Below are 27420 nucleotides of genomic sequence, written 5' to 3'. Positions count from 1 at the left end.
TATTGAGGGCAAAAGAAATGAGTCATAAGGATTCGGATGCTGAGAGGAAGGAGCACATGGTAATTTTTGCATCTCAGCCACGAGAAGGAACCCTTATTTCCAGTTTTAAGCGGTAAATCCTGTATGTGACATGAATAAAGACACATTTGTACTGGGGGGAATAACATCCCCTTCCATCTCAGCTGAAGAATGGGGTGAAAACCTTGTTGAAAAGTTCTGCACTGAATTTTCTACAGAATTGTGAAATGTTTCTAAGGCATTTTTAGCCCACGCCTTCAGCCCAGAATACCAGAGCAAGGGGTAACAGCAATCTAGATCAAATTCAATATTGAATCGGTCCTTTTTTTGTGATATAGTTTTCCCAGGAAACTACGTAGGCTTCCAGGGTGGATTCTGTGTCTCTAAACCTTGAATCCCATCATGTTTTGCAAGATTTGTTGGTGGCTGGAACCAATGCAGTATAACCACTGCATTGACTCTGCGTCAGAAACCTGTGAGCCTTAACCAGAATGTCAGACCTCCTGCCCTGCTTTGCATTTGTGAGATATGTGCCACTTCGGAGCTTGCCTGCACTGCTCGGTGCACTGTAGCACAGGAAAACCCAAGTGACTTCAAAGTGACCTAGCTCACATACCAGAAGTTGATGCAGCGGTGAGCTGCATGACGTAGACAAAAGGGGAAGTCCTTTTACAGGTTTATATCAGCTCTGCTTTTCATGTCTTTCCAGAGACGGCAAGATTTGGCACTAGTAAATCTTTATAATCAACTCGCTATTCTTTTGCTTTTGTTTGTTATCTTTTAAAGGAACTGGCAAGGGGTGTTCTGCTGCAACACTGCAAATGCAATTTCATTAAAATAGGATGGTGGCAATGTCTTTCAGATCTTACTAGAGAGCTCGTGGCTTTTGCTGAAGCCACAACATGGTTTCCGAAGGCAATACCCAACAGATGGTTATGAAACAATGTGAACTTCACCAAACGGAGAAACATTAGCTCTAAGGTATAGATATTTTTTCAGAGTGTTCAGACAATGCTATTATAGGTCAATGGGTTACCATATGGAGAAATCGTGCTCTGGCAAGTACTCTCGGAAGCAGCCAGCAGCAAATCTAAGCAGTTCTGGAGAAAGGGAGAATGGATGTACAAAGCTGTCGTAATTAGGGAGGTGTCTATGAAGGTATGTGAAATACGAATGGAAAGCAGAGCAAAACCCCTGGTGTTTAATATTCTCATCTCTAATGTAGGATTGGGAAGAAGAGCTATGCGTGGGTGCCACACATTCAGACTAGAGGAGGCAGTAACTTCAGTGACTCCTAACGAGAGCAGGTCAATGGGTAGCGCTATGGCGGGTGAAACCAAGTGCCGAGACTTGTGAAGTTGTGCTCATGGAAAAATAATGACTTTCACAGCTGTATTGCAGTTTATGGGGAAAAAAGGGCCCAAGCGTCACCAGAAAGCGCTCGGTGTAAACGTGTTAGGAATGTAATTTTTTTCCTCTTTCCTTTCTGGTGACTGTGTCTTGTGAAGACACATACAGCACAGGCTTAAGTATTCAGAGGGAAGTGAAGGCTGATTTAAGATGAGGAAAAGAGAATCTTGGAGCTGTTATGAAAAAGAAGAGGATGTATAACTGAAGGAGGGAAAATGGTGATGGACAGAGAAAACAAGTGGGATTTTGTTATTTTAACTCCAGAGGAGGCAGAGTCAAGGCTTAAAAAAACCCAAGAATTTTCTGAACTCACAAAGTTGACGTGTTGAATGCTTAGGAGTCCTTAGTAGGGTTTTTCTGGGTTGTGATTTTTTTTTTTTGTTTTTAGGGATTAAACCCTAGACAGGTAATTAGAAAATATACAACTATACTTCGTAGGATTTAGAAATTGTAAAGAATTTTCATCCTCATGCTTCAGCACAAATACATGGATGATTATTTACGTTAAAAATAGTTTATAAGAATTCAGATTTATGGTCACCTGCTTTCTATAGCATCTGCACTGCTTTGCTTTCAGTAGCCAAAAATAATATTACATATGATTCTGCTTTGCAAGGCCTGATATGCCGTGACAGGTATGGATTTCTCTTCATGCTATATTAACCACTCAAACAGAATGCCATAGCACGCTTCATGCAAGCACTCCAGGAAAACACAAAGAAATAAACAGAAATGACTACACAAAGGAAATTAGACATTGCTACATTTGTCTGTATAAATTATCCATGTGATTCCTTTCTTTCTGTCGATGAGCAGAGATCAGAAATAAAGTTTCCCAGCTAAATCCAGTTGACCCTCTAGGTAGGAAAAGTTTAGCCTGTCCTGATTTGTGTGAGGGGCTTAAAGCACAGTGCTTGTCGTGGCATTTACTGCATCTGAACAAACATTGGCATCCTTGGTAAAGTAGAAAGCCTGTCATTTTTGGATAGGGTTTCTGAGCGACAGAGACGGAGAATTGTGTTTGACAGATTCAGCCACCATTTCAGCTGGCGTGTACCCAAGGTGTAGAAGGGAGCCAGGCACTGCTTTATGCTGGAGGCTTTGTATAACCCGCCCTTGAGATCTCAGACTCTTCCTAGAGAAGAACTGAAGCAAGAGGTTGCCAGCTGATGCTCACCTCAAACTGAGTTTATAGAGGCCACTTAGTTGCCACAATTTTTTAGCTTGCAGACCTTTGAGAAAAGCATCTGTCTTGTGGGCTGAGGTAGCATGGGGGCTGTATGAAGTGTCAGATGTGGGGACCAGTTATTTAACTGTGGCCACAACCCATAGGATCTCCTGGCTGCTCAGAGGCTCAGGGGTGATGTCAGGTGTGGGTCAGTAACCAGAGGGCTCAATCTGAGTCCTGCCTAAGTCATGAAGTGGGGAGGGAGGAATGGGAAAGCTTGACAGTGATAGGAGAGAGATCAAAAGTTTTCTGATCTGGTGAGCTCACCTAGCAACTTGGTAAGGATTGTCAGAGCCTGTGATGGCCCCTGGCTGACACACTGAGCACCTGCATCCCTGTCCGTGGCACCCCAGAGAGACAGTCAGCCTGAACATCAGCCCACAAGGAATATTAAGTGCTCTGTGAGGAGTGCATCTCTGCTGGGATTTACAGCAGAATTTAGTCTATGGTATAGGCATGTTAAAAATTGGCCCGCAAGGAGTTTATCTCTTACTGCATCAACAGGTGCCAGATGCATATGCTAGATAGAAAAAGCAGTGTATGTTTTCCCAAAATAGGTGACTGCAGGAGGGGTGTTTAGCAATACCAATTTTCTCTGGAAAGATGGAAAATGGAGAGTGGATGTATCCCTATATAGGCATCACTGCAAATAAACGTCACGGTCGCATGAACCCTTTTCCTTGAGGGCTTTCGACAGAACATAAGCCACTGAACCACTGTTAATTATTTATTGTTTGTGCTGCCCAGTGATGATCCATGGGAGCGGACTGCTGGGATGGACAGGCACTAAAGAGATTTTAGTGGTAGCATCATACTATCAGCTGAGAGCGCGAGTTCCAGCTGGTGCAATATATTTAAGCTGGGTCCCACTGGTTTTCGGTTTGGGAATCAAAACACAATCCTGGATTTATGTTTTCTTTTTGCAAGTATTAGGTTGTAAAACAAAGAAAAAAGAGGTGTTACCTTTATTGAAATATTGATGTTAGATTTGAAATTAAAATTGTTTAAACTTCTTTAAAAAAATTTCCTACGGTCTTTATATGAAACTCCTTGTGGTTGATATTTTGTGGTTTAGAATTTTAGATTTAAATGACTTCAGCAAGGGTCAGTGGGCAAGAAACTTGTTGCTTCAGAAAACTTATTCTTTTGGGATCATATCTGCATTTCAGTGCGTTAGCACATTGTGTGGCACAAAGACCATTTAGCTGCTTATCTCAAACGGGGCTCTGTGTGCACCCCAGGTGTCTGTTGCCACTAGAAGTCCGTGGTGGCTCCTGGGGCTTGGTGCAGTCCAGCTGGTTGGACTCTGAGCATCTTGTCCTGAATGTGGAAAAGGGTATATTTACACAACCTGAAAGTTGTCTTCTAATTAATGCAAAAGAGAGACGAGGCTAGCTGAGAAGACTGGTAGAAAATAGTGCCTTTATTTTCATTACGCATTTCTATATGTTCTAAAATCAGTCTATAAATTGAATGTCACCTATATGAAGAGCTCATCAGTTGTCACTGTATCTGAAGCACTATTCTACTATTATGCTAATGAGTCTTCTTTATTCAGAATGCAACTTTTCAATGAAAATATGGATATGATGCCAATTGCATGTGACTTTCTGTATCACAAGTGACCTGGCTGGTCAGTTTGAAATCTTCAGAGTTGTTGAATACAAATTTTGGGGTTTCTGTGGGGGGTGGGTGTGGGTTTCTTATTTGTTTTGTTGTTTGGGGTTTGTTTTTTTTTTTTAGGAGCCTAATTCAGCTGCTACCAACTTCCCTTTCTGCCACCAACCTGAGCATAAATAAATGACCAAGAGATGCTGAAAAATGTTTTGCTCAAAGTATGTTGTAGTTCTCAATCTCAAGAGGGACCTAATGAAGACTCTGTATTAGGACTTTACACAGCCTTTTATCTAATTTGTACGCTTCCTGTTTTGCAGTCTTTCTGATGGTTTAGCGGATATATTTGGTCACTGCTCACAAAAACCTTCTCATCTAGTTTTGATGTTCAAAGAACCTTAACTCCTAAGAGTTACCTGAAAAGCTGTCGACAATACAGTTACTCAAGTGTGTAGTTAATTCGGGGGGGGAGGGGAAGTGATAGATATTCCTCTGATTTCAAACCCCCTTCCCCCGTCCCCCCCCTTAGACAAGAGCACCATAACGCGGTCTCCTGCATGCACAGAAGTTCAAAGAGGTTGGGAAAATCTTAATTAATTTTGGAAAAGACATCTAGGAACATCAGGTCCAACTGTTAACCCAACACTACCATGCCTACTAAACCGTGCCCTGAAGTGCCTCGTCAACCTGTTAGTGAGAGAAAACCAATACTGCATTTAATGTCATTGTCAGAAACGTCTCTTAGACTGGAAGGGACCTGCAATGGAGGGGAGGAAAAATGGTTTTCCATAATTGTCCAGGTTCCCTGTTATGAATTAGGTTTAAATGCATGTGATGATCACTCTCCTGCTGGCAGGATCTGGTCATGGAGCTGACTTGCCATTCTTTGTTGTAGTCACCAGGCCAAAGAAGAGTAGAAGCAATGTGTCCTTACAGTAGGTGATGGCCTTGGTCTCCAGTGACCATGCTGTCTGGTTTGTGGCAGCCACCCTGCCCTAAGAGACAGCTGTAAGGAAGGAGCATCCATATATGTCTCCGTTACACCTAGGTGTAATGTTTAAAGTGTACAAAAAGCAGCTAAATATACCCCAAACTTCAAGCTTGCTTCGAGCCAGGGCTTTATTAACACCCTCCACTGGTACTGTGGCCAAGGACAATGTATTATGCCTTGGGCTGTACAGCTAAGCAACCCTGTTATCAGTGGAAAAAAAATCACTTTTCTCTTGTAGAACTGAGAAATACTTGTCAGTCTAAACATATATATATAAAAAATAAGACTGATCTCCATGGAATTTCAAAGAGTAATAAATGTGCAAGGTCATTTTCTGCCAGGCAGATGGTCTCAAAATGTAGATTTGGACTATATCAAAATATTCTTATCATGTAAAGATGGAGAGTCTCTCTGACAAAAAGCCCTCCTGAGGAATCACCTGACATGCCTTATCCAGGAGTTAGTTTTTCTGGTTGCACAAGATAAATTCCGCCTGGTGAGGGAATAAATACCATTTGATTTCAAAGTTGCTTATTCAGATGAATCAGGTCCAAATCACAAATGGTTCATAGTAATATATGTATAATAAATACTGTAGAAAATGCTCAAGATATCTATAGAACGCACTTTAGGGGATGTGGGAGGGGTAAGTATGTGTTTTCCAGAGTGTGGTTTACTATAACAGTGCGCTTACACTGCTGAAGAACCTGTCTGTCAAACATGATTTTAGGAAATGTCTAAGCCAAAGCACTGGATAGACCTAGCTAAAAATTCAATTGTCCTGGTCCTAGCTTAAAAAATGTAATCTGAGAGAAGATAAATGAGCTGTGACGAAGGTTGGAAGGGACAACAATAATAGAAGGCATTTAGATAGGCTGCTAATGTGCAAGCCTATCTTGGTGATTCAGATCTGTGAGGAGAAGAGTCTGAAACTACCATTTCTGATATGACAAAGAGAATTTTTTCTGGCTGCATTAACCAATGTAAACCCTTAACATACCTGATAAGAGAAAAAAAGAAAGGGGAAAACCAAAGCGTAGCTCTTTCCTGAAGATGAGGGAGTTCTGTAGTGATGAATGATTGACCTCATGGGGAAAATGTGTCTGCTCTGCTATTAAGTTCATATGAAAAATATTTTGTGATGTGTGAATCATTTTATTTTGAAACTTTCTTCAGAACTGGCTTATTTACAATGCATGGTTTCTTTCCAAGGTTGTGAACTTTTTACAAAGATATATAGCAGCTGAAAGTCCCCTTTAAAAATGAGTATTCTCCCTTCTCTTTGTCCCTTATTACTGACAGAATTTTTTAGTGATAATATAAAAGTAGCAATGGGAAGATCCACAGTCCACCTGTGATTTTCAAAGGCCCTTTAAGCAAGGGTTGATTTACTGTTTATGAAAAAATAATCAGTTTGCGAAGACCAAACACAAAATAAGGCAGGAAGCTAAGTTCTTAGTGGGAACTTTAGTCAGCTGATAACTAAAGGGTTCTTCACAAAGTTGACTCTATTATAAAATTATAAAGGCATTGTAAAAGATTATAAAAGCAAGGTCTTTCACCACTCATTTTAAGGAAAGAGAGGTAAAAGGTTGCATGTGGAAAGAGACTCTGGTCCAGGCAAGAAACAGAGGGAAACAAAAGGGGACAGATGTTTCTTCAGTCTGAAGACATCACACAAATCTGGAAGAGTCATTCAGGTGAGCCTGATGGGTTCAGGAGACTGGAAACAGGGTAGGAGTGTTTTTACACTATTTATTATGTTAGCAACTGCTTCAAAAGCTATGGTACGTATTTTGACTGTCAGAGATCCTTGAATGAAAAATTATAGCCTAGTCCAGTGCTCATGAAATTGGATCTTTGGGAAAGGGTTATTTTAGGTAAACTGGGAAGCCTGGAGAGCTAATAGTAACCACTGAGCCTACAGAACCAGACTACAATGTCTGAGCTCTCAGAAACTGCACCTTTATGATGTGTCTAGAGAGCTAACTTCAGAAGGCAGAGCCTCACTACTGGAGAGATTCGGGAAACTTTAGAAGCCCACAATGCCGATTGTGTAGGTTATAAGAAATCAGACAAGTGAGATTCTAGACGGGAAAGTACCATCAGGGCTGGGTATTGATTCCCCCGGCCCCCAACCTTACGGTCAAGTTACTTTATGAAAACAAACTGATTATGAGAAAATAAAAGGTATAAAGAATGGCAATTTATCTGGTCTATATAGCATATGTTCCAAATGGGACAATGATTTTATAAAGATGAGGCACAATAAAAGGAAAAAATCAGAGTGAGTGTACAAAGATAACTGAATAAAACCTTACCCTGCAGGGAATATAAGATAGTTATTTTCAGTATGTCCAAGGTCTCAAGCTAACATTTCATTGCCTATCGTGCATTGCTGTAACTTGATTTGTAGCAGTCCTAGAATTTGCATGCTTCGCTCACAGTAAAATTCCCTAATGCTTGGGGAAGCGTGGGAATCACAAGAAGGCTGTAGCTACCGTGGCTTTCTAACGTTTGGCTTTCGAATTTTACTTGGCTTATGACTTGAATGTGTGAGTATAATACATATTCTCAAAAAATCTGTATGACCTAATAATAATGCACACTTAGAGATGTAGTAAAAGCCTTTAGTGAGAAGCTGGTGACCTATCAATAAACAAACAAAAAAACCACCCTTATATGTAGTGGTACTTCTGATTAGAAATTTACTGTTTTGTAACTGGTAAAAAGATAATCAATATTTGAAAGCAGGATCCTTCTCTGACATACTCTTTCTGACTCTGTATTTGTGGTGCATCTCTTCCTTATCTTAAACCAATCCCTCTGCGTGCCCAGGTTGGAATTTGGCGCTAGCTTCTTTGGTATGAGGTCTATCCAGTCAGTTTAAGCATTGGCTATCATTTAACTTCCCTGTTGCTCCTAGTTTAAAGCTCTTCTCACTGGTTTGGCCAACCTGGTGGCAAAGATGCTTTTATACCACTGATTAGGTGGGACCGGTCTCTTCCCAGAAGTCCTTGAGAGAGACATAGTTGTAAAATCCCTGTTGCTGACACCAGCTGTGCAACCAGGTATTTAAACCACAGGCTCTGTCTACTTCTCCGCAAGCCCTTTCTCTTCACCAGCAAGATTGAGGAGTAAAACACTGGTGTCATCCTGCACTTGGCCATTGCTCTCTGAGCCATGTAGTCATGCTTGATATGTTTCAGGTCTCCCTGCCACTCTCTCAAGTGGCCACATGGAGCAGCAGCAAGGGCATACCAGTGTGTGGCTTATGTGTGCAATAGGAGATGAAGGGAGACCTTCAGAAACTCTCTATTGCTGTGTGATAGGAACATGAAAAGAAAATGTATCCAGCAAAGAAAGAGACTTGACCACCATTTGACTCTCCATTTGCTTTTTGGTGTGAATTGTCTTTGAAATTTCCACTTTCATAGTAGATGTAGCTGAAAAGACACTCACCTCTCTCAAACCTGTCTACCACTCCAGGATACCTTCTTAGTTTTCAAATTGGTGTCTTCCCTAGATTGACTTTCATGTGTAGAGAAACCTTAGGTGCAGGATGTAATTAGGCTACTTTTTAAACAATTTTGAAAAATATGAGATTAAAGAAGCATTTGCATCTCTGCTGGTATGAGGTAAGCCTGGTTATCTACAGTGTAATAATATCTGTTTATCTGCAGACATAGAGGTTAGAATGGTTAAAACCAAAAATTGTGCAGTCCAAAATGGGAGCAACTTTCAAGAGGTCAGATCTCATTTAAGCATCAAAAGAAGTGGCCTGGTATTCAAGCATCCTCTGGCTAAGAGGTGCATAAACGCTAAGAATTTTTGAAAATCTGCTTTAAGGTTCACAGTGGGAACTATCAGGTGTTAAACATGCTTGTACAACTGGCTAATTTCATGTATTCTGTCAAACTCTTTAACATTCGTGGGTTTTGATGTTTTTCCCTGATTTAGCTCATGTAGAGCTTAAGGGGAGAGAGAAATTCAGAGTAATACTCCAATAATTTAAAGTAGCTTTATTAGATGTTTAAAGAATCATGTGTGGTGACTGAAGTTATTCTAGGGCAACTGCTAAAAGGAAAACTGGAGAAGGCAGATATACCATATTTTAATGCCACCCATTTTGTAGCAGTGGATGGTCATGGAGATTTGAGATCTGTAAGCAAAGTGGGTTTTATGTAAGGAATCCTGGTGCTGAGTGAGGACAGGATCTTTTTCTTAGTATTGAGCAAAAATAATTTTGGCATCATTATGTGTTTCATGGGTGAGGAAAGAAGAAAGTGTTCCTTTTGAAGTTGACTTTAGAAAATGAAATAGCAGCTTTAGGCTGTTGCTAGGCTTGGGGTATTTGCATAATCCTTGAATGCAATTGTAAGTATGTGATACGTTGCAGAGATCTTTCAATAGATCGACCCCTAAAACTTGTCAATAAATATATGCTATAAATATGTACTGAGTCACAGCTAGATTCGTAAACACTACAAGTCTTTCAGCAGTTGGCATAAATAAATGAATGTTGTTGGTTAAGTTGGCTTCTTCACCGTGGGCGTGCTTCCCTGGCTTCGTGAATTGATTTCTGGTGTCTCGTCTGGCTTACAGAATATTGCTGTCCACTTCGCTGGTGGAAGTAACAGCTGTTGGGGGTGGGGAGGAATCACAGACAGGATGATAAGTTTTAGAGATGTGCATTTCTTGAGCTGGTCGTTTGCTGCCCCGTGTGTGAGGCAACTGTAGCTTTTGTGAACTTACCTTAAGTCTCATAATACTTAACCTCTCTCTTATCAGGCAGCAGCCTGATGGTATTATGTATACCCCAGAAGCTCCTTTCTAAGCTTCCTAATTGAAGTTTAGGTCAGAGGATGTGAGATGCTATTTTGGAGTGATGTTTGCTGTTGTTTGAAATTGTTGTTCTGAAGTAGGCATTTTACTGAGGCACAACAGCAGATTGGTTATGGAAAAGAGATCATGTGTTTTGGTTTGCTTAAAATTTCTGGGTGAGTAGGAGTGTGCAGTGAGTGACACGTGCTCCTAATGTGCTGGGGAAACAACCGAATAGAGAAATCTTCTGTAGTTGGTTCAGAAGCAACGTTGTGATGCTTAGACTGATGTTCATCCCTCCTGCTTTCAGCGTAGGGGATGATACAGATGAGAACAGCTTAAGGGGTGGGAGGCCCTCCCCAAACTGAAGTTTCTATTGGCACTTCTTGTGCACGGGTATCACTGCTGCTAATTAGACAAGCAGGGCTAGCATGTTCCTTGCTTGTCAACACTGCTCCGAATCCAAATGAGTTTCTCAGTACCAAAGAACTGGGAGGTTTTACCAGCTTGTCTAGAGTTGCTACATTTGACCATTTTTTATAAATGGCAGGAGAGTGTTTTCCTTTTGTGCGTGCCGGAACTGAGCCTGAGCCATGCTGATGTTAAATGACAGTCAGCTTGTACGTGTAAAATAGTCCCAAAGGAGGTGGCAAAGTAACACATCCCTGCAGAATGCTAATGAAATTGTAAAAAATAATTTTATATCGTTATGATTTGTAATGAAAGGCAGGTGAAAGAAGCAGAGGGTGAGAAAGTGCAGTTTATTCTGTGCCGAAAGGCAAAAGAAAACATAATTATGGAAGAACTTACAAAGAATGGAAATGAAATATACAGTATTCAGAAAAGCAGTTGTTTATGTCCCTTGCATAATTGAGATGTTTGCAGTTCTACCTCAGAACCAGTGCTGAAGGGAGAAAAGAAAAAAAAAAAGGCCAAAGCTGGTTCATTTCTACCTAGTGCCTTAAAACAGTGCTGCTGCCATTGTGATTAATGTGTAGCTCTGTAAAACCATGCTTTATTCAAAATTACCAGAAATGCTTGTTCACGTTTTTAAACATCATGCCGAGCTACAATTCCAGTAGAAAAACATTGCTAATGGAGTTATATTTTGTTGAGAAAACAGAAATACTTTTATTCTGGAAAATATCTGTTCTGTCAAATACTACTTAACTACTTTAAGGATTATTTTTCTTTAATTATTATTATTCATTAAGAAAAGCTAGAAAATGTTTAAATTCTGTGATGTTTTACATCCTTAACTACTCACATTGCTAAATTGTTGTCTAAAAATTTTTAAAATAGATTTTTTTAAAAATACATACATTATGCAATCTTTCCTGGCTTCATCTACCAAATCCACCCAACTGCAAAGCCAATAGTGAAACTCAGCTATAAAGCAGATGATTAGTTGTAAAGCTGCTTCTGTTCTCAGAGACTCTTACCTTCTTTGGAGGAGCTAGAGAGCAATATCAGATCTGTCTTTTGTAAAAACGAGGCCATCTCTTATCTGTCACTAGAGCTCTCAATTAATGCACTTTTATCAGTGGAGTATGCCTTGTACTGATTTCATGGTGGTAGTTTTTCCATGCAAAATGTAGCGTGTTCAATGAAGAGTAACCCAAAAACCTTACTTGGAAAAAGACTGGTGCATTTGTTGACCACTTGATGGCATCACTCAGTTGCATGGAAACTGAACTGCTTTGCCAGTAGAGCAGTTTTACTTGTGTGCTTAGTATGAGAGGACTTCCATGTTTTATTTTAGACTATTAAAGACTGAAGAGAGCTGTTAATAGACTCCCATAAAGTCAATGAAAGTCACAACTCTGGTTTTGGTATCGGTTTTCCTTTATGATATTGCTACCTATTTTAAAATAATTTCTTTATCTGCATAAGCACGAACAGGAGAGTAGCCTACACTGCTCCTCTTCCTGCCCTTGGTTAACTTTTCGAGGATGGCAGCTAGTGGTTTATCAGGTTGATACTGGCACAAAGAATGTTGTCGTGCACTGAAATGTCTTTTTGGTTTGCTTTTCCAGGGCAATTGCTTTAAACCTCCAAATACTGCAGTTAATATGCGTTCTAGGGAAAGGATTTATGCAATTTTATGTGTTCACTGTAGGTCCTATAAAATAAAAGCATTTTGCAGCTTTCATACTAAAACTAGATGATCTGTCTGTGTGTGCAAGCCAACCATGACAGTTTACTGAAAGTGGGATAATGGATGAAACAAGGCACAGTGGCTTTTATTTAGAGGTAAAGGACAGTTCTGATAATGTCAGCGAAGCTCCGACAGTTGATACATGCTGAGAGTTGGCCCACAAGACATGAGGTAGTAAAACATATAGTTGAAAGCAAGTTGAAGATCTAAATACTGCTTCTCCTATGCAGCCTGTGTCAACAAGCAGCGACGAGGTGCCCCGTTAGTGCTCTGAGCAGTGACACAGAGGAGAAGGAGCCAGCGTCTGACCCCAGAAGAGGTAAACAGACAGTGTGGGTAAAGCAACACAAGGAAGGCGATAGCACCGGTGTGCCTGTCTGTTCTGCGAGTAATGATCAGCATGTTTCTGGGGGGAAAAAAATCTAGGAAAAACATATATAAAAACCTATTCCTTTATTTTCCTCTCTCTTTTCCCCCTTCTTATTGAGCTTAGGCTGCTGAATGCTGGACAAACAATAATGAGGGGATGGGGGGATCTTTAATAACACTTCTTCTGAAAGTTTTTTGGTAAACATTTCAAAACTTCAGCTTTTCCTTGGCTTTTGATGTGTTTTTAGATGCTGCTTTATCAGGGATATTCTGGTACACTGCTTACGTGTACACTTAAATATGCGCACTAATATAGTGTGCCGGTTTTCTTGAATGTATGTACTGGTTTTCTGGAATTTTTTCCCCCATAACTGATGGCCTATTGAAATAACCATCATTATCTTAGAAAATGTAAGTGATGATGTGTATCTAATTTTTGGATCACAAAGTGCTGTGAGCTGGCCTGTTGATAATTTTACCTAAGTTGGAGACTAAAGTGTCCAGCTATAGGACACAACCCATATGATTTTTGATAAGATTTTCTAAAAGAAAAAAGTGTTGATCTACTGACTTGCCAGTCTTATTTCAGTTGCTAAGATTTGGTTGCTAAGAAAAAACACCAAAGATTCCCTTATCTTGTGTTTTCTAAGGAAAAAAGAGATAATGAAGGATGGAGAAAGAATTCAGAAACAGGCTAAATGGCAGCCATTCAGTTTTTTATTATAATATCTAGTGTAATGGTTCGTTTGGTAGTTATTAGGAGACTAAGCAGCAAAAAAACTCCATGGAGGACTCACAAGGACCACTCCACTGCCAGCAAATGCTGTGTTTCCTCCACAGTTGCACTAAAAGGAAAAATTCGAGCCTGCCGGAGGTCAGCAATGAGCTTCTCTACCACTAACTCCATGAATATTAGTTTGTGCCTCACTGGCAGTGTCTTGTCCATGTGTAGATGCTAATGATCCTGCTGCAGGTTGGCTTATACACCTTTTACCTTTGGCGTTGTAAACCTGTGATTTTAGGGACCACAGCCTCAGGTTTTATTGCTGTTGCTAATGAGTTGTTAAGGACCTTAAATTGTACATATTTATACAAGAAGTATCAGCATCTTGTCCAGAGACGCTCTGGCAATAGGGTGCATGTCAGATTTGGAAGCTCTTCCTGTGCTTGTGAGCTGGCAGGAGGTGGTGTGCTTGGCTTCTTGGAACTGGACAGAGCCCTGCACTGATGTATTGTGAATTCTTCCCAATGTGGGTTTCATGGTTTCAGAGAAAGGACACATAAAGGGACGCTTGTTTGTTTGTGAGACTCTTGGAAATGGGGGTTTTGAGGAGGCAAACATTAGAGTTTTCTTTGGTTTTGTGTTGGGTATACGGTTCTTTTGTTTTAAGTTTGTCATGTTTCTGTGAAGTCCAGCAAGAATATTATCTAGCTGGCAAACTCCAGGCATGTTCTGTCCTCTTTGGTTCTCAAACTGGACATACATTTGTTTGTTTATTTGTATTTTGTCATGGTTTTAGCTAGGATAGAGTTAATTTTCTTCACTGCAGCTGGCTCAGTGCTGTGCTTTGGACTTAGTATGAAAACAATGCTGATAACACATCGGTGTTTTGGCTGTTGCTGGGCAGTGCGTGTACTGGTCAGGGACTTTTCAGCTTCCCACGCTCTGCCGGGGGCACAAGCAGCCGGGAGGGGAGGGGGCACAGCCAAGAGAGTGGATTCAAACTGACCAAAGGTATATTCCATATCGTGTAACGTCATGCCCAGTGTGTTACCTGGGAGGGGCTGGCCGGGGGAGGAGGGAGCAATCGCGGCTCGGGGATTGGAAGCGTCAGTCAGAAGGTGGTGAGCGGTTGTGTCGTTTGTGTTTTGGCTTTTTTCCTTTTTCCCTTTTCCATTTTATTATATTATCATTATTGTTCTTATTATAATAATCAATATTATAATTAATTATTAAACTGTTCTGTTCTTAACCCACAAGTTTTGGTTTGATTTTCATTTTTTCTTTTGCTCTTCCGATTCTCTCCCCCGTCCCACAGGGGTGGGGGCACTGAGCGAGCGGCTGCGGGGTGTTTAGTTGCTGACTGGGGTTGAACCATGACAGTCCTTTCTGGTGCCCAACATGGGGCCCGAAGGGGTGAGATAATACCAGTTGCTGGTCACAGCATAGACTCTGTACTCAATATTAGTTCATCGGATCTGCACCATGCTCTTGTATTTGCTGTGTCTGTTAAAGATTGGTGTTGGTTTTTGTGGTCTGCTGTGCTCTGCAGTGATTAGTGATGTTTTGCCTAGGAGAGCTGCTTTTAAAACATTGGCCTTGAGTTTTATTTGGTATTTGAAGTTTATATTGAAGCTGTTACTGTATGTCAGGTACCACCTCATGGATACAATTAGCATTTATACCTCCTCCTCTGAGAGCTTTATTATGGAGGAAATACAAAACGGCACCTTATCTACCATCTTCTATAATGCCTCCTCTTTCATTACAACAACTTCGCAGTATCTTGAACGTCTTTGGGTAGTGAAGACATATCTGTTGATATTGCTTTGGCAGACCGCTTCAGCTCTAAGGTTAACTCGTTAATGAATATTGCAAGAGAGTCTGCAGTATTTGTCAGTGACTGCATTAGGACTTTGAGTACCTGGTTAGTCACAGATGCTCTCCAAGGCCCTTCTCGCAATGCATTGTTATACGTGGGGAATACTTTCATCATTTGAAATTCTCATCTCTTGTGGAAGACTTGGCATCCCATTTGGGCTCTGATTGCTAGCAAGCAGGGGAACACCATTGCCATCAGGAGCTACGGTAGCAATTCCTGTGGCTTCCAAAATAATCACATCACGGACTGTGGGATCTAAGAATGCCTGTAACCTGGTCCCAGATACAGAAAAAAGAGCTGTTTAAATGAAAGGGAGAAGTATTTATTGTTCACAAATGTTAGATCAAAAAAATATACACATCTAAATTGGGGTAGCTAGGGATTTTGGTTGGTTTGATTTTCGCATCAAACTACAGAGGACTAATAGTGAATGTGCTTTCTTATTTTAAGGTATATTTTGTTTTGATTGAAGGTCTGTGTAATGGAGTAAGAAATATTCATCTTCGCTACATATAAGGTGATACAGCAATAAAAGTGCTACATAAAATATTTTTGCTGTCTTATCTTTTTTCTCTATTAACAGTTATTCTGTGACAAGTAACTATAGCTTTGTAGGGTTTTCATAATAAAAATCTTAGTTATTTGAAGAAACACAATGTAAGTATGGAACATAAAGGTAAGTAAAAGCCTACAGAACTGGAACAAATAAAAATATTGCTGAGTATCCAAAGGAAGGACAACTGCATAGCATGACATTAGGAGCCAATCATGCAAATTCGTTACGAATTGCCTTTCTCAGTTAATGAAAGAAGCTGAAGAGTAAGCAAACATCACAGAATATAAAGTAAGGAAAAAAATATTCTTCAGAAAACCCCATTTAGTGAAGCATCATGTTGAATGAGTGGTTAGATGATTAGTTTTGATTTCCTTAATTAACAAATAGGAGGAGTGACTCTTTCTATAGATCGATATTTTTAATAGAAACATTTTCAATGATATTAAGAAGATTTTCCTATAATTTTGTCTGCCTGATGGACTGGTTTTGCACAAAAGCATTTAAATTTTGAAGGCCTTTTGAGGCCTAAAGAGAATGAAAATGTAAATAGCTAATAGCCTTTTGCCATTTTTCTGTGTGACAGAATTAGCTGTAGGTTTGTGCCCCTGACACGGAAAGGGGCTTGTTGATAAGTTTCTTGCGAACTACAGCAGAAGTATTTGCGTTTTGTTTGGATATATGTGAAAACGCTCACTTCTCTGGTTTGTGATATGTTGGTTTTAGCTGAAGGAATTCTATCATCCTCCTCTCGATTTTGAAATGTCGTTTTGTGGGCTGCAGTCTTTTTCCTTGTATCGTCATCCTTTCTATCTCATCTCAGTGCTCCAGACAAACCTCCCAGAATGACTTTTTCCATTTAATTTAAGAATATCTCTATGGATGCATTTCCCAAAGACCTTACATCTTAATTAAAGACACAGCTTATCAGCTTTCTGAACTGATACATTTTTATCTCCTAACTCTTCGCTATTTTATTATTGCACCCAAAACTTCTGTTATGTGTATTTGTTTATATATAAACTGGCTGATGAACCAAATTGCTGATTAGATTTTGTACACATGAATACAATAGCTAGTTTCTTGTATGTTTATTTCTATATGGCACATGATATTCTACTTGCTAGGCCAGCTGGTAGATTTGCTTTTTCAGTGGAATAAATTACAGGTCTTGATAATCTCATGGAAAGTTTGGATTTATGTTCTCCCCCCCTCAAATTTGCTATGTTCTCTGGAATTTTTAGTGATAAGATTTTTTCCACCTACTGTTTTTTAAAGATAAACAATGTGAAAAATTTGTTTCCTGCCAGATTGACTGAGTCAGTCGTACTAGGGCAAGCATGAAGTCCCTCATCTCAGCAGGATGGTAGCTTTGAGACCTAATTAGAAACACTTAAGTGCCAACTTTGTTAATAGTTTCATTGCAGAGTGCTACACTAGGAATATCAGTTATATGCAGTGTGGCTGGATTTCCATTCTCTTTCCAGATGTGAATTTCTCTTCCTTCATTTGAAAATCATTCTGAGCAAGAAGGCAGCTACCTCTCAATTTTCAAACAGTGATTTTTTTATTTTTTTTTTTAAATGCAAGTTACTTTTGGTTAGGATGATTCTCCGTTTGCAGTGCAGTAAAGAGCTCTGAAGGGTTAGTCAAACTGTGAAAAAGAAGAAAAATTTTCAAGTGAAAATAAAAAACAGCTCAGAGGGGATTTATCAAGTATGATCAGATGGTGTCCAAAGTGGGTAGGACCAGCTCTACTGATACACAGAAGTGAGAGACAGAAAGGCATTCAAGTTTGAAGAGGCAGTGTGAATGCTAGTAGGTGGACCTATTGTTAGGTCCAAAATTACAGTGGCAGCTGGCCTATTGATAATTGTGGAAACAAAGGGACAAGTTTCTACCCTTTTCTGAATAATAGGAAACCACTGAAAGGGAGACTGAAAGATGGTCATATTGTCATGTTGCTAGGAGCAAGATAACGGTTTCTCTTGGAGTATTTTGATTCCCTGCAGTTTGGAGAGAGAGGGATTTAATTACAGAGAGATCGGAGCTAAAGCTCTTAATGCAAATATCCCTATGAAGTTAGTGCCAAATCAGGACTTTGCCATCTGCACCTGTCTTCAGAAATAGGATGGCAATAGATGAGGCAATGATAGGAGAGCAAGACCTTGAACATGATTGTAGCAAAGCAGAATTCTCGCATCCTCTTGTGCCATGAGGTGTCACACTGATTAAAAAGGTCATATGGATAAGGTACAGCAGGAAAAACCTCCCTTCCAGGCTTAAGTGTGGTCTTAATGGGACATGACTGGAGTTAGAGAGGTGGGTCACGGAATGAGAGAAGTTTAGCATGCGTTGCTCTGACGTAAGAGTCAAGTTAGACAAATGGATGTTAAAAGATGCCCAAAATAGATTAACCTGTGTTACTTCTGCCAACATCATGACAGAGATAACACAGAGAAGCTGAATGGGAAAAAACAAGGCAATAGATGGAGAAGAGAGCAGACAGTGTCTTGTGAAACTGTAATGGAAAGAACACTTCAAGATGTAAAGTGTCAACCACATGTGGAAAGGAGAGTTTCCAAAAACAGACTTCAAAAGAATAGGTTAGGAGAGATACTTCACTGAAACAACTAAAAAGTGGTTTAATCAATAATTTGGGACACTCCAATGAAATCCAAATATAAGCTTGAGAGATGGTCTGTTGATGGAGGCCAACACTGATGAACAGCTACCATGAAATAATTTAATCTGCTTAAATAGACGAATGCAGATTTATTCGTTAGGTACGGTGATGTTCACATTTTCATCATGTTAATGTGCACATTTCTTACTGTATGGTTTCTGGGATATTGGTATCCTTAAAATGCAGCCTGATGGTGATGAAGGCATTCAGTACAGTAAACTAATAGCATTGCTATTCATATAGCAGTGAAATCTGGAAGCAGAATTGCTGGAACACTGTGTCTTTTTATCTGTGGAACAAATACTTTAAAAGCATTATTTCTTGACACTTACCTATGTAAATATATCTACATAATAAATAAATATGAAAACACCTTAGATATAACAATACGAAATTGCTATTACTTCAACTATAGTAATTAAAGATCAAGGCGTTTTGATTCCCCTTTCCCTTATGTTAGTGGGTTGACATGAATGAAGGCACTTCAAATCTCTGTATTTCAGCTTTCAGAAAATCAAAATGGGAGGTCTGAAATTCATGTGCAAAGATTGCAGGTTCTTTTGAGTGCTTATGAAGCTGCAGCTAACACAGAGAATTAGTGATTTACTCAGTTCTGTAGTCAGGGATGCTTGATTGTTGCTGAAAATCCATAGCTAGTATGAAGCAAAACAGAAAATGACACATCTTTTCTCATGTCAAAGTTTTGTATGCAAGAAAGTACAGGCATGTGGGGGGAAATCTTAAAAAAAAAAAAAATTGTCACCAGAGTGTTCTTCTGGGATTGTATAATCCTTGAACATTCTCTTGCTAAGGAATTGCAAGAGATCTTAAGAGTTAATGAGTTTTTTAATGAATTGGAGTCTGTTATGTAGTTGTTCCCTGTTGTGTTGCTCATGTAGAAAGTAATACTTTTCTTTGTGTGCTAAAAGCTTATTCTCACCCTTCAGTGTAATCAGTGTGGAGAGGTTGAACTTCTTGGAATCCATTGTAATTTTATATAGTGAAAGTCTTCTATTAGGAATACGTCATGTTCTGTCTCACATTCTGTAATTTGACTAAAGAAAACAATTCAGAAAATATGAAACCTTTTTTCCATAGTCACTCCAGTTTATTTATCGCCTGCTATATTATCTTAAAACAGAGAGGCAAGAGGCGATAACACTTCCTGCGTGGCATGTGTTTTCAGGCAGAACATAATCAATTGACAAAACATCAGGATGTAGAAGCGTATTGACTAAGTCTTCATTTTAACCCACTGACACAAACTGCAGAGCACTGGGAAAATGCCTCAACCAAAACAGCCTTTGCTGAGATATTTCAGCTGTGGGCTGTGCTGGGAGATAAGGGTGCCCATTTGCTCTGGTCTTTTTGCTGCTAATAAGTGAGCAGCTTTTGATTAGTGTCAGCTGCTGAAAGAAGTTATCTCTTGGTATACAACTGGTGATGAGCTCTGTATGCACAAATAAGTGACTCTCTGAATGCAGCCTCCCATCAGAGAGGGTTTTGTTTTTTCTCTCCTCCTGCCTGCTTTGCAAGTAAATTGTTCCTTCTGCAGACCCGCGTGGCTGGCTTCTCACACCCTCGGTGACAGCGAAGCTCGCTGGTTGGTGATCTCTGCAGGGGTTTATAGCTCAGCTCTGCTGTTCTCTCCCTCTGTTCCCACTTCTCTGTTCCCTCCCCTACTGTGACTAAATAAATTACCTGTATGACATGTTCAGTTTTCTCTGGCAAGAAGCCTGGGAAATCAAATCTGTTCCCAAACCTGGGTCTCCCATTTGGCAAATGTAATGCCTCCCTGCTGTTAAATCAGGTCAGCTCTCAGGAAAAACAAAGAACAATTTCATATTACTATAATCAACAGAGAGTAAATTTAGATAATGCAGCTGACATATGTTTATTGTAAAGACCATCAAGGAAATAATTTTAAAAGCACTTCATCTTTCTCTGTTGCATTAGGATACATGTTGAATGTTCTGTGCATAGAGAAGATCAAACATTTTTCTTTCTGTTATCCCATATCAAAGTGAAATATATTCATTTTCTGTCTGGTTGAAGAAGATATTTGGTGAAAATGGTTCATTGGTTGCATTAGGAACAGTCTTTAATTACTGTGGCTTTATGTAATTAATATTAATTCATAATTAACTGTTAATTACTATTAATTATTCATAACCTGTCCACTCCCTTTGATTTTTTGGCTTCTGAAAGTGGAGATAAGTGTTTAGAGGAGGAAAAATAAATCCTTTTAATACGTTGTGTTCATTTTTCTACCTTTCTGCTCGGTCCGTTTCCACTGGAGCTCAGAGGCGGCGGGCCAGCAACAGGGCGGCAGCGTCTCTCCTGCGTTAGCAGCCCCGAGACGTGCCCCGGCAGCCCCGCAGCACGTGCCATGCGTGGGCAGCCTGCTCGCTCCCGTGTCGAGGCTCTCGCCGTGGACGGGGGAAGCGCCAGCGTGGGCAGCCTCCCCTCTCCATCTGGCAGGTGGATTTCCTGCTCAGCTACTCTGCGTGTCCCGGAGGGGCTCTGAATTACACCCCAGAGGCTCTTTCATTCACCTGCTGTTAGCGAGCTCGCATAGACTGTGGCAGGACTGTGGAGCGTGCCCAGTCACCTCCTGTTTGGCTTTATTATGGTAGACCTCTGGCCTGGGGAAGCAGAGTGGCTGGTTTCCTTCGGGCAGGCCGTGCTTGTGCAGCTGGTTGCTCAGGGACTGAAACAGCTGCTGAAACCCTGAGCTCGCCCCCAGCCCTCTTCAGAGGAGGAGAGGTGTAGGAAGTGCCAGGTGCCCCTGAGGGACCCTCAGGGCTGGTGCAGCGCTCGCTGTGCTGAGCTCCCGGGGCCAACTTCGCTGCCGCTTATTCAAGAGGGTTAGTAAACCATGCACCGACTGGCTGCCTTGCAGCCTTACGCAGCCTTACCGCCACCAGTGACTAAATAACTACTGAGTTATAGCCGGGGGCCTTGGCTGGAAACATTTTCCAACCCCGCTGAGTATCTGGTTGTCTTACCCGGAGTTGTCCTGGGAAGAGCGAGCCGTGCGAGCGGCTGCAGGGTGTCCCGAGCAGCAGAGCAGGGCTCTGCACGGGGCTGCCCAACCTGCGTGGCCTGCCTTTCAAACTCACCTAAAGCTTTGTTCTCAAAAGCAGACGGGCTCAAATATGTATATGCTATGTTTTCATATAGTACATGCTTTTCCAGATATTTTTAAAGACAGCTACAGTGTTGTTAATAATTTAGTCATTCATGAGTTGCCTTTGTTCTAACGAGGGCCTTTGTTTCTTTGCTGCTCTGAGACACACAGTGAATGTTTTTTCGTCAATTAAAAAAATCCTTCAAAACTCTTGAATAGGACAAATCCTTGAAACTGAAATTACTCTTTATTGTCCGAAGTCTTCATCCAATGTGCAAAACAAAGATTAAAAGGTGAAAGCAGTGATGTGGGTCTTAAAAGATGAGAGTTCAGTACCTGCTTCCAGCAGGAATGACCTGAAGCAAGGGCCGTAATCTCCATCTGCATCAGCTCCTGTCCGAAGAAATGACAGTAGTAATGGTATCTGTCCTCGACTTTGTCTTATCTGTACAGATTACAGATATTGTCTCCTACTGTAAAGGCACAGGACCTAACTCTGAAAGGCTTCAGCTGATACTGTAACGTAAATCATTTCAGCGCTGTGTTAATGGCAAGAGTAAAGCCCGTCTCGTTCCCTCCTTAGCATCTAGGCTGGCCAAAGGAATTGTTGAGCTTGTTCTAACCCTGCTTTATTTCTTACCTTCTCCAGCCTGCGACCTGATGACCCTGGGGATCTTAGCCTTAGTGACGTCCACTGGTTGTGCCTCGGCCAACGCCCTGCAGTCCCTGACGGATGCCATGCACATCCCACACCTTTTTGTACAGCGCAACACGGGAGGCTCCCCACGCACAGCCTGCCACCTGAACCCCAGCCTGGAGGAGGAGGAGTACACCCTGGCCGCCCGACCGCCCGTCCGCCTCAATGATGTTATGCTGAAACTGGTTACTGAGCTGCGGTGGCAGAAATTCATTGTATTTTATGATAGTGATTATGGTAAGTAAAGTGGAGAATTTCAGGCCCTATTAAATTAATTTCTTTTCAACTGGGAAATGGAGAGGAAAATATAAAGGGAGGGGTGGAAAATAACTTGCTGCCTTCTTCATTGACAAAGGGGGAAGTGTTTCAAGTGGATGCAGGTCTTTGAAGGAAAGGTTGCTGTGAAAACTAGTTCTCAGACAAGCAGCAAAGTTGCTTAGCAACACCTACCAAACAGCTGAAGTTTGAATCATTTCACACTTTTTTTCAGTAAAATATTAATAAAGTGTTGGCATTGATTGGCAGGGGTCACATAGCTGTGCAAGGAAGTTCAATGCGGCCTCTACCCGTTCCCAGAAAACACTTTCTATTGAAGCCGAGTACTGTTCTCTAAAAATTAATTTTCACAATAACTATTACAATTTCTTTTTTTCATATGCTTCCTCACACTGTTCTCCATTTGGACTAAATTTTACAGCGATATACTTCTGCACATTAAACCAAAAGGTAGAGTTAGCATTTTCACTACATCTGATGCATTTCCTTCAGCAAAATTTTTACTTTGGGCTGAAACTTGAGGAAAAGGAGTCTCTGCTCAAGCAAATTTAGTACCTTATGATGGGTGTAAAGAATCAATGAAAAAATAAGTCTCTCATTGTGCCAAGCTCTCAGAATGAACGGGAACTGTGTGCCTAATTCTCTTTTTTAATTCCCTCCCCACCTCCCCCCACTCAACTGATATGAATACTGTTCCATATGTTTAACTCGCAGTATTTTCAGCACTCTTATCTCAGGATATAGGATCTGTAATGGGGAAAATATATTTTCTACAGTATGTTTTAAAACCCTGCAAATACTTCTGGTTTAAAATGTAATGTGTAAGCTTTTGGTGTGGTGACTTACTGTGAAAAAAATCCAAAGAAAGGAAATTAAGTTTAAATTGCAGTTGGGGGAAAAAAAAAATATCTTATGTGTACCTGTGCATATAGTTTAGATTTTATCCATAGCCTTCCAAAACTACAAAACAGATCTTTATTTGTATTCTTCCTATATAATGACAGGTTTTTCAATGGTGAATCAGAGAAATAACATCTTTGGTTTTGAAGTTGGACTACTGGTTTAAAAAAAAGAAAGAAAACAAAAAAAACCAACCCAAAAAAACCCCCAAAAAACCCCAAAGGGTCCTGAGCTCCAATAAGTCCTGAAATTCTTGGGTGCAGCTTTCTGTTCTCAGCTGTTAGAAACAGGAAGTGACATCTCTTCAACAGGCAGATTGAAGATGATGAGGGTGATTTTAAGTGGGAAATCAAGTGAAGCTGTAACATCCTTTTAATTATATAGAATTATTTTAAGCATGAGAAGGCTGCCATGGTACTTGCAGAGTTAATCTATAGGCTCAAAAATCTAGCAACCCAGCTTGACCAGTGAATGCTTTGAAGGCAAAAACCACAAGATACGCGGTAGGTGCTCTTTTGGTGGTCTTCTGGTAGTGATGAGAAAGTTGCTATGTCGCAAAGGATTGGGCTTAAAAAGTTAAAACTATTCTAACAGTTATTTCCAAGAATGAAAAAAAAAAATTCTCACAAGAATGTCTTACAAATACCCTTTTATAGCTACTGTTGTTTCTCTCCTGCTGATTTGAGCCTTCCAAAACTGCTGGAGCCAGGGATCTTTCAACCCCTGGGAATCCTGGTCCTGGTAACTGCCCAGATGCTGTATGTACAAACTGCTATCACCCATGTTCCCTGGTAGCAAACCTGGCTACTGAACTACGGTATCACTTATTCTAGTAGCGCATCTGTGTTTCTTTGCCTTTTTCTGCAAAGGGTTAGCATCTCAGTACCAAATCCTGAAATACTTAATTCACATATTCTGTAAATTCAGTTCAAATGGAATCAAATTGATCTTTTCCATTTACAAATATTGACCTTCAGTCTGTACCAGTAAGACAGACACTAAAAAGGAGATGGAAAATTACCACGGGTGGCAATTGCAACTGCTGGCTCCTTCCAGTGGAGAGCACTTCGTGTGCTGCAGCTGCCCATGTGCTATTTCCTCTCCTCTTCCTCTCAGATGTGACAACCATCTTATAGTAATTCCACTCATAGGATTTATATTTTTTTAATAAAAATTTGGTGGGAGGAGTTTCCATAAAGAAGCCAACTGAACCTTGCCAGTTCTGGGCAGGTATCGGTGACTATGGGATAAATAACCTAGTTCCCAGGATATTGAGCGCCGAGCTCAAGAACAGCATCCTGGCTCCCATGGCATGCCCACTGCCCTCATTAGTTAGCGTCAGCAGAGCCATGGTTACGCATCTCCAGCAACACTCCCCGCTCCCTGTGCAGGGGCTGGCTGCTGGCCATGAGGAGGGAGGTCACTAGAAGAATGCATGTTTATGATTACAGAGAGTTTTCAGCACTGGGCTTTTGTGGTTTACAGTAAAAAATGGTCCTTCTCTACCTGCTGTCTGGAAGTTATACTATTTCCTTGGGTAATGTTTTAATTTGTCCATCTCCTGATCTCTAAAACCCAGTCAATCCCTTGGTGTCCTCCTTGTGGAAACTGTCAGGTTTTCTAAAGAAATAACAGCTCGCAATTTAAAGAACTTCCGTGTCTATAGTAATACTGGTGCGGTACTGGAGGTGAAAGTTATTTACCTCATGAATTACCCGTCCCTTATCAGACATACATTTTGGATTATAATTTCTGCGCTGACTGAATTAAGGAAAAGTAACGGACTTAGAAATGCAGGATTGTCACTGAACAACCTAACAAGCCTCCTAATATTGTTGTGCTTTCTATAAAATGTGCCTTGTTTTACACTGAAGCTGCAGATAGAAATCTGTACGCACAACTTCAGTGAAAGCATATGGTCCTTTCCAGTAAAATGCCCTAAATTCTGTAACAAGAAATGGAGAGATTTCACAGGAAAGATGTGGAAGTTTTAAAGAAAAAGTTTGCTAAATGGAGGTGGTAGAAGCAGGGTACAAACTGTGGCATTCCACCTAGCATGAAACCAGCTTTTAGATTTTGTCACTTGTGGTGAAGAAATGGATAATAGCAAGAAATAGGTAACAGCTTGGTTCTGGAGAAGTGCCCTTTCAAAGGCCTCAGACTTGATAGATGCAACATTCAAACTCGTCATGATGATACACAGTTCTCCTACTGAGCACTACCAATGCGGGAAAGGTCAGTTGATACCTATCCATTCAGTTCTCCTGTGTTTCTGTAAGAAAAGATATGGGTTCATATAGGTGCTGCATCTTCATGACTCAGCCTTTGTTTTTCCACTCCTCTCATTTATGGTTTGTGCATCATTTCAGAAGATGCACGGAAATCTACTCCCCATTGATCACACTGGGAGCTTTCTGCTGATGGGACTGCTGCCTGATGTGAAAACGATGGCTAGGCACTATAGCGATTCAAGTAAGTCATAGCTGAGATAAGACAAGTCTCCTCTCTTGCTGATGTGTTACAGAGCTGCTGGAGCTCCAGGCCAGAATGAGACAGTCTGAGCACTCTCTCTGTCCCTGCTGTTCTTTGCCATGTCATCCTGAGAAGGCTTTCCAGCCCCTGTATGCTCCCCTTTCCCATCTGTGAAATGGAAAGAAAAACCTCCCTCCCGGTGCGACTGAACTGATGTTTGAAACTTCTTTAGAAATTCCTTAGGCAACAGAATTAGGTGGCACATTCAGGAACAAGCCAATTCCAGTAAGAGCTTAAGGGACCAGGGTCCTGTTAAATGCGTTATTCTACTTTAAATATCTATATGAAAACCCCATGCTAAATCCCAGTATTTGACATCAACTTTATGGGGGGAAAAAAATGAAATGACCGTAAGTTTGTCAGTGGCTGTCAGACAGTGCTCTGTGGGACTAGGTCTACCCACCTGTTAGAGAGCCTGTAACAGAAATCAGGTCTCTTGTGTCATCCTAAAAAGCTTCAGCTGCACTGACGCGTTTTGAATTGTTTCTTCCTCTACAGCAACATCTTTTGTGCCTCTACATACATCGCATCTGTGCGTAAAGGCCTGCTGGGAAGTGTAATGTTTTATTTTGCTGACTTACTGGATGAAGAAGCATCAGTAATCAAATTTTCTGACGCAGAAATTGGTAGTGTGGCACGTTCATAAACAACTTTACCAAGCTCTAAACTGACTATAGGTTAAAAGCAGTGGGTGTTGCCCACAGTAAGATGTGGTTGGGTAATAAATGGTTGAAAGTGTGCTTCTAGGGTGAACAAATAGAGAGGGGTATGGTTAGAGGAAGGATTAAAGGAGGATTTTGGAATCTAGATGTGAAAATGAAAACAGTGAGGAATACAAAATCATTTTTCTAAGAGAAATGTGAGCAATAACTGTTTTGACAATATTAATCTTACTGCTGAAAAACGCTTTGTCTCTAGTTATATTGCCTCTCTACTTTCCTACATAAATGTGTGCATACTCATATACAAAATGTAAGAGTTTTTATTATGACTCTGTTTTTTCAATGAAAAATATTAGACCTGTGAAAGGGAACTGTAATATTTTATTCTTAATTTTTGGTGTCAATAAGTGTGTTCTGGGTAAGAGAAGCGTGGTACAAAAGTTATACAGAAGTTTCTTCTGTAGAATTTTGGACCTTTCAGACCTATGTATGGAATTTTGTTCCTATGGAGTCTCGGGGGAAACCAAACTCACAATTTATTGATTTATAGATGATTTTCAATTTTAAAATTTTTTAAATCGAGATTTTTTTTTTTTCATTATGGTCATTGATGTCACTTTAATTTTGACTACATCCTGATGAATCCTCCTATGTAGAAAGAACTTGGTTTTCAATGTGATGAGTTTCATGGGAAGCTTTATTTCTGAGTTCTACCTGTCAAGGGCCTTACCCTTGATTGGAAGTTACAGAAATTATACTATCAGCAGTT

The 27420-nt window shown here is 40.5% G+C and overlaps 1 protein-coding gene across 3 annotated transcripts in view; it reads left to right on the top strand.

Moving 5' to 3' along the window:
* The window catches only part of GRID1 (glutamate ionotropic receptor delta type subunit 1), a 537290-nt gene that overhangs the window by 199048 nt on the left and 310822 nt on the right, over window positions 1–27420 (top strand). For all 3 annotated transcript variants that reach the window (XM_075109572.1, XM_075109574.1, XM_075109573.1), the window contains exon 3: window positions 22234–22518. In XM_075109572.1, coding sequence (XP_074965673.1) covers window positions 22234–22518 — 285 coding nt within the window. The remainder of the gene's footprint in view (window positions 1–22233; window positions 22519–27420) is intronic.

This window comes from Phalacrocorax aristotelis, chromosome 14 (genome assembly GCF_949628215.1).
Source record: "Phalacrocorax aristotelis chromosome 14, bGulAri2.1, whole genome shotgun sequence".
NCBI classification, from domain to species: domain Eukaryota; kingdom Metazoa; phylum Chordata; class Aves; order Suliformes; family Phalacrocoracidae; genus Phalacrocorax; species Phalacrocorax aristotelis.
The sequence above is the reverse complement of the archived record's forward strand: the minus strand, read 5'-3'. Positions and strand labels throughout refer to the sequence as shown.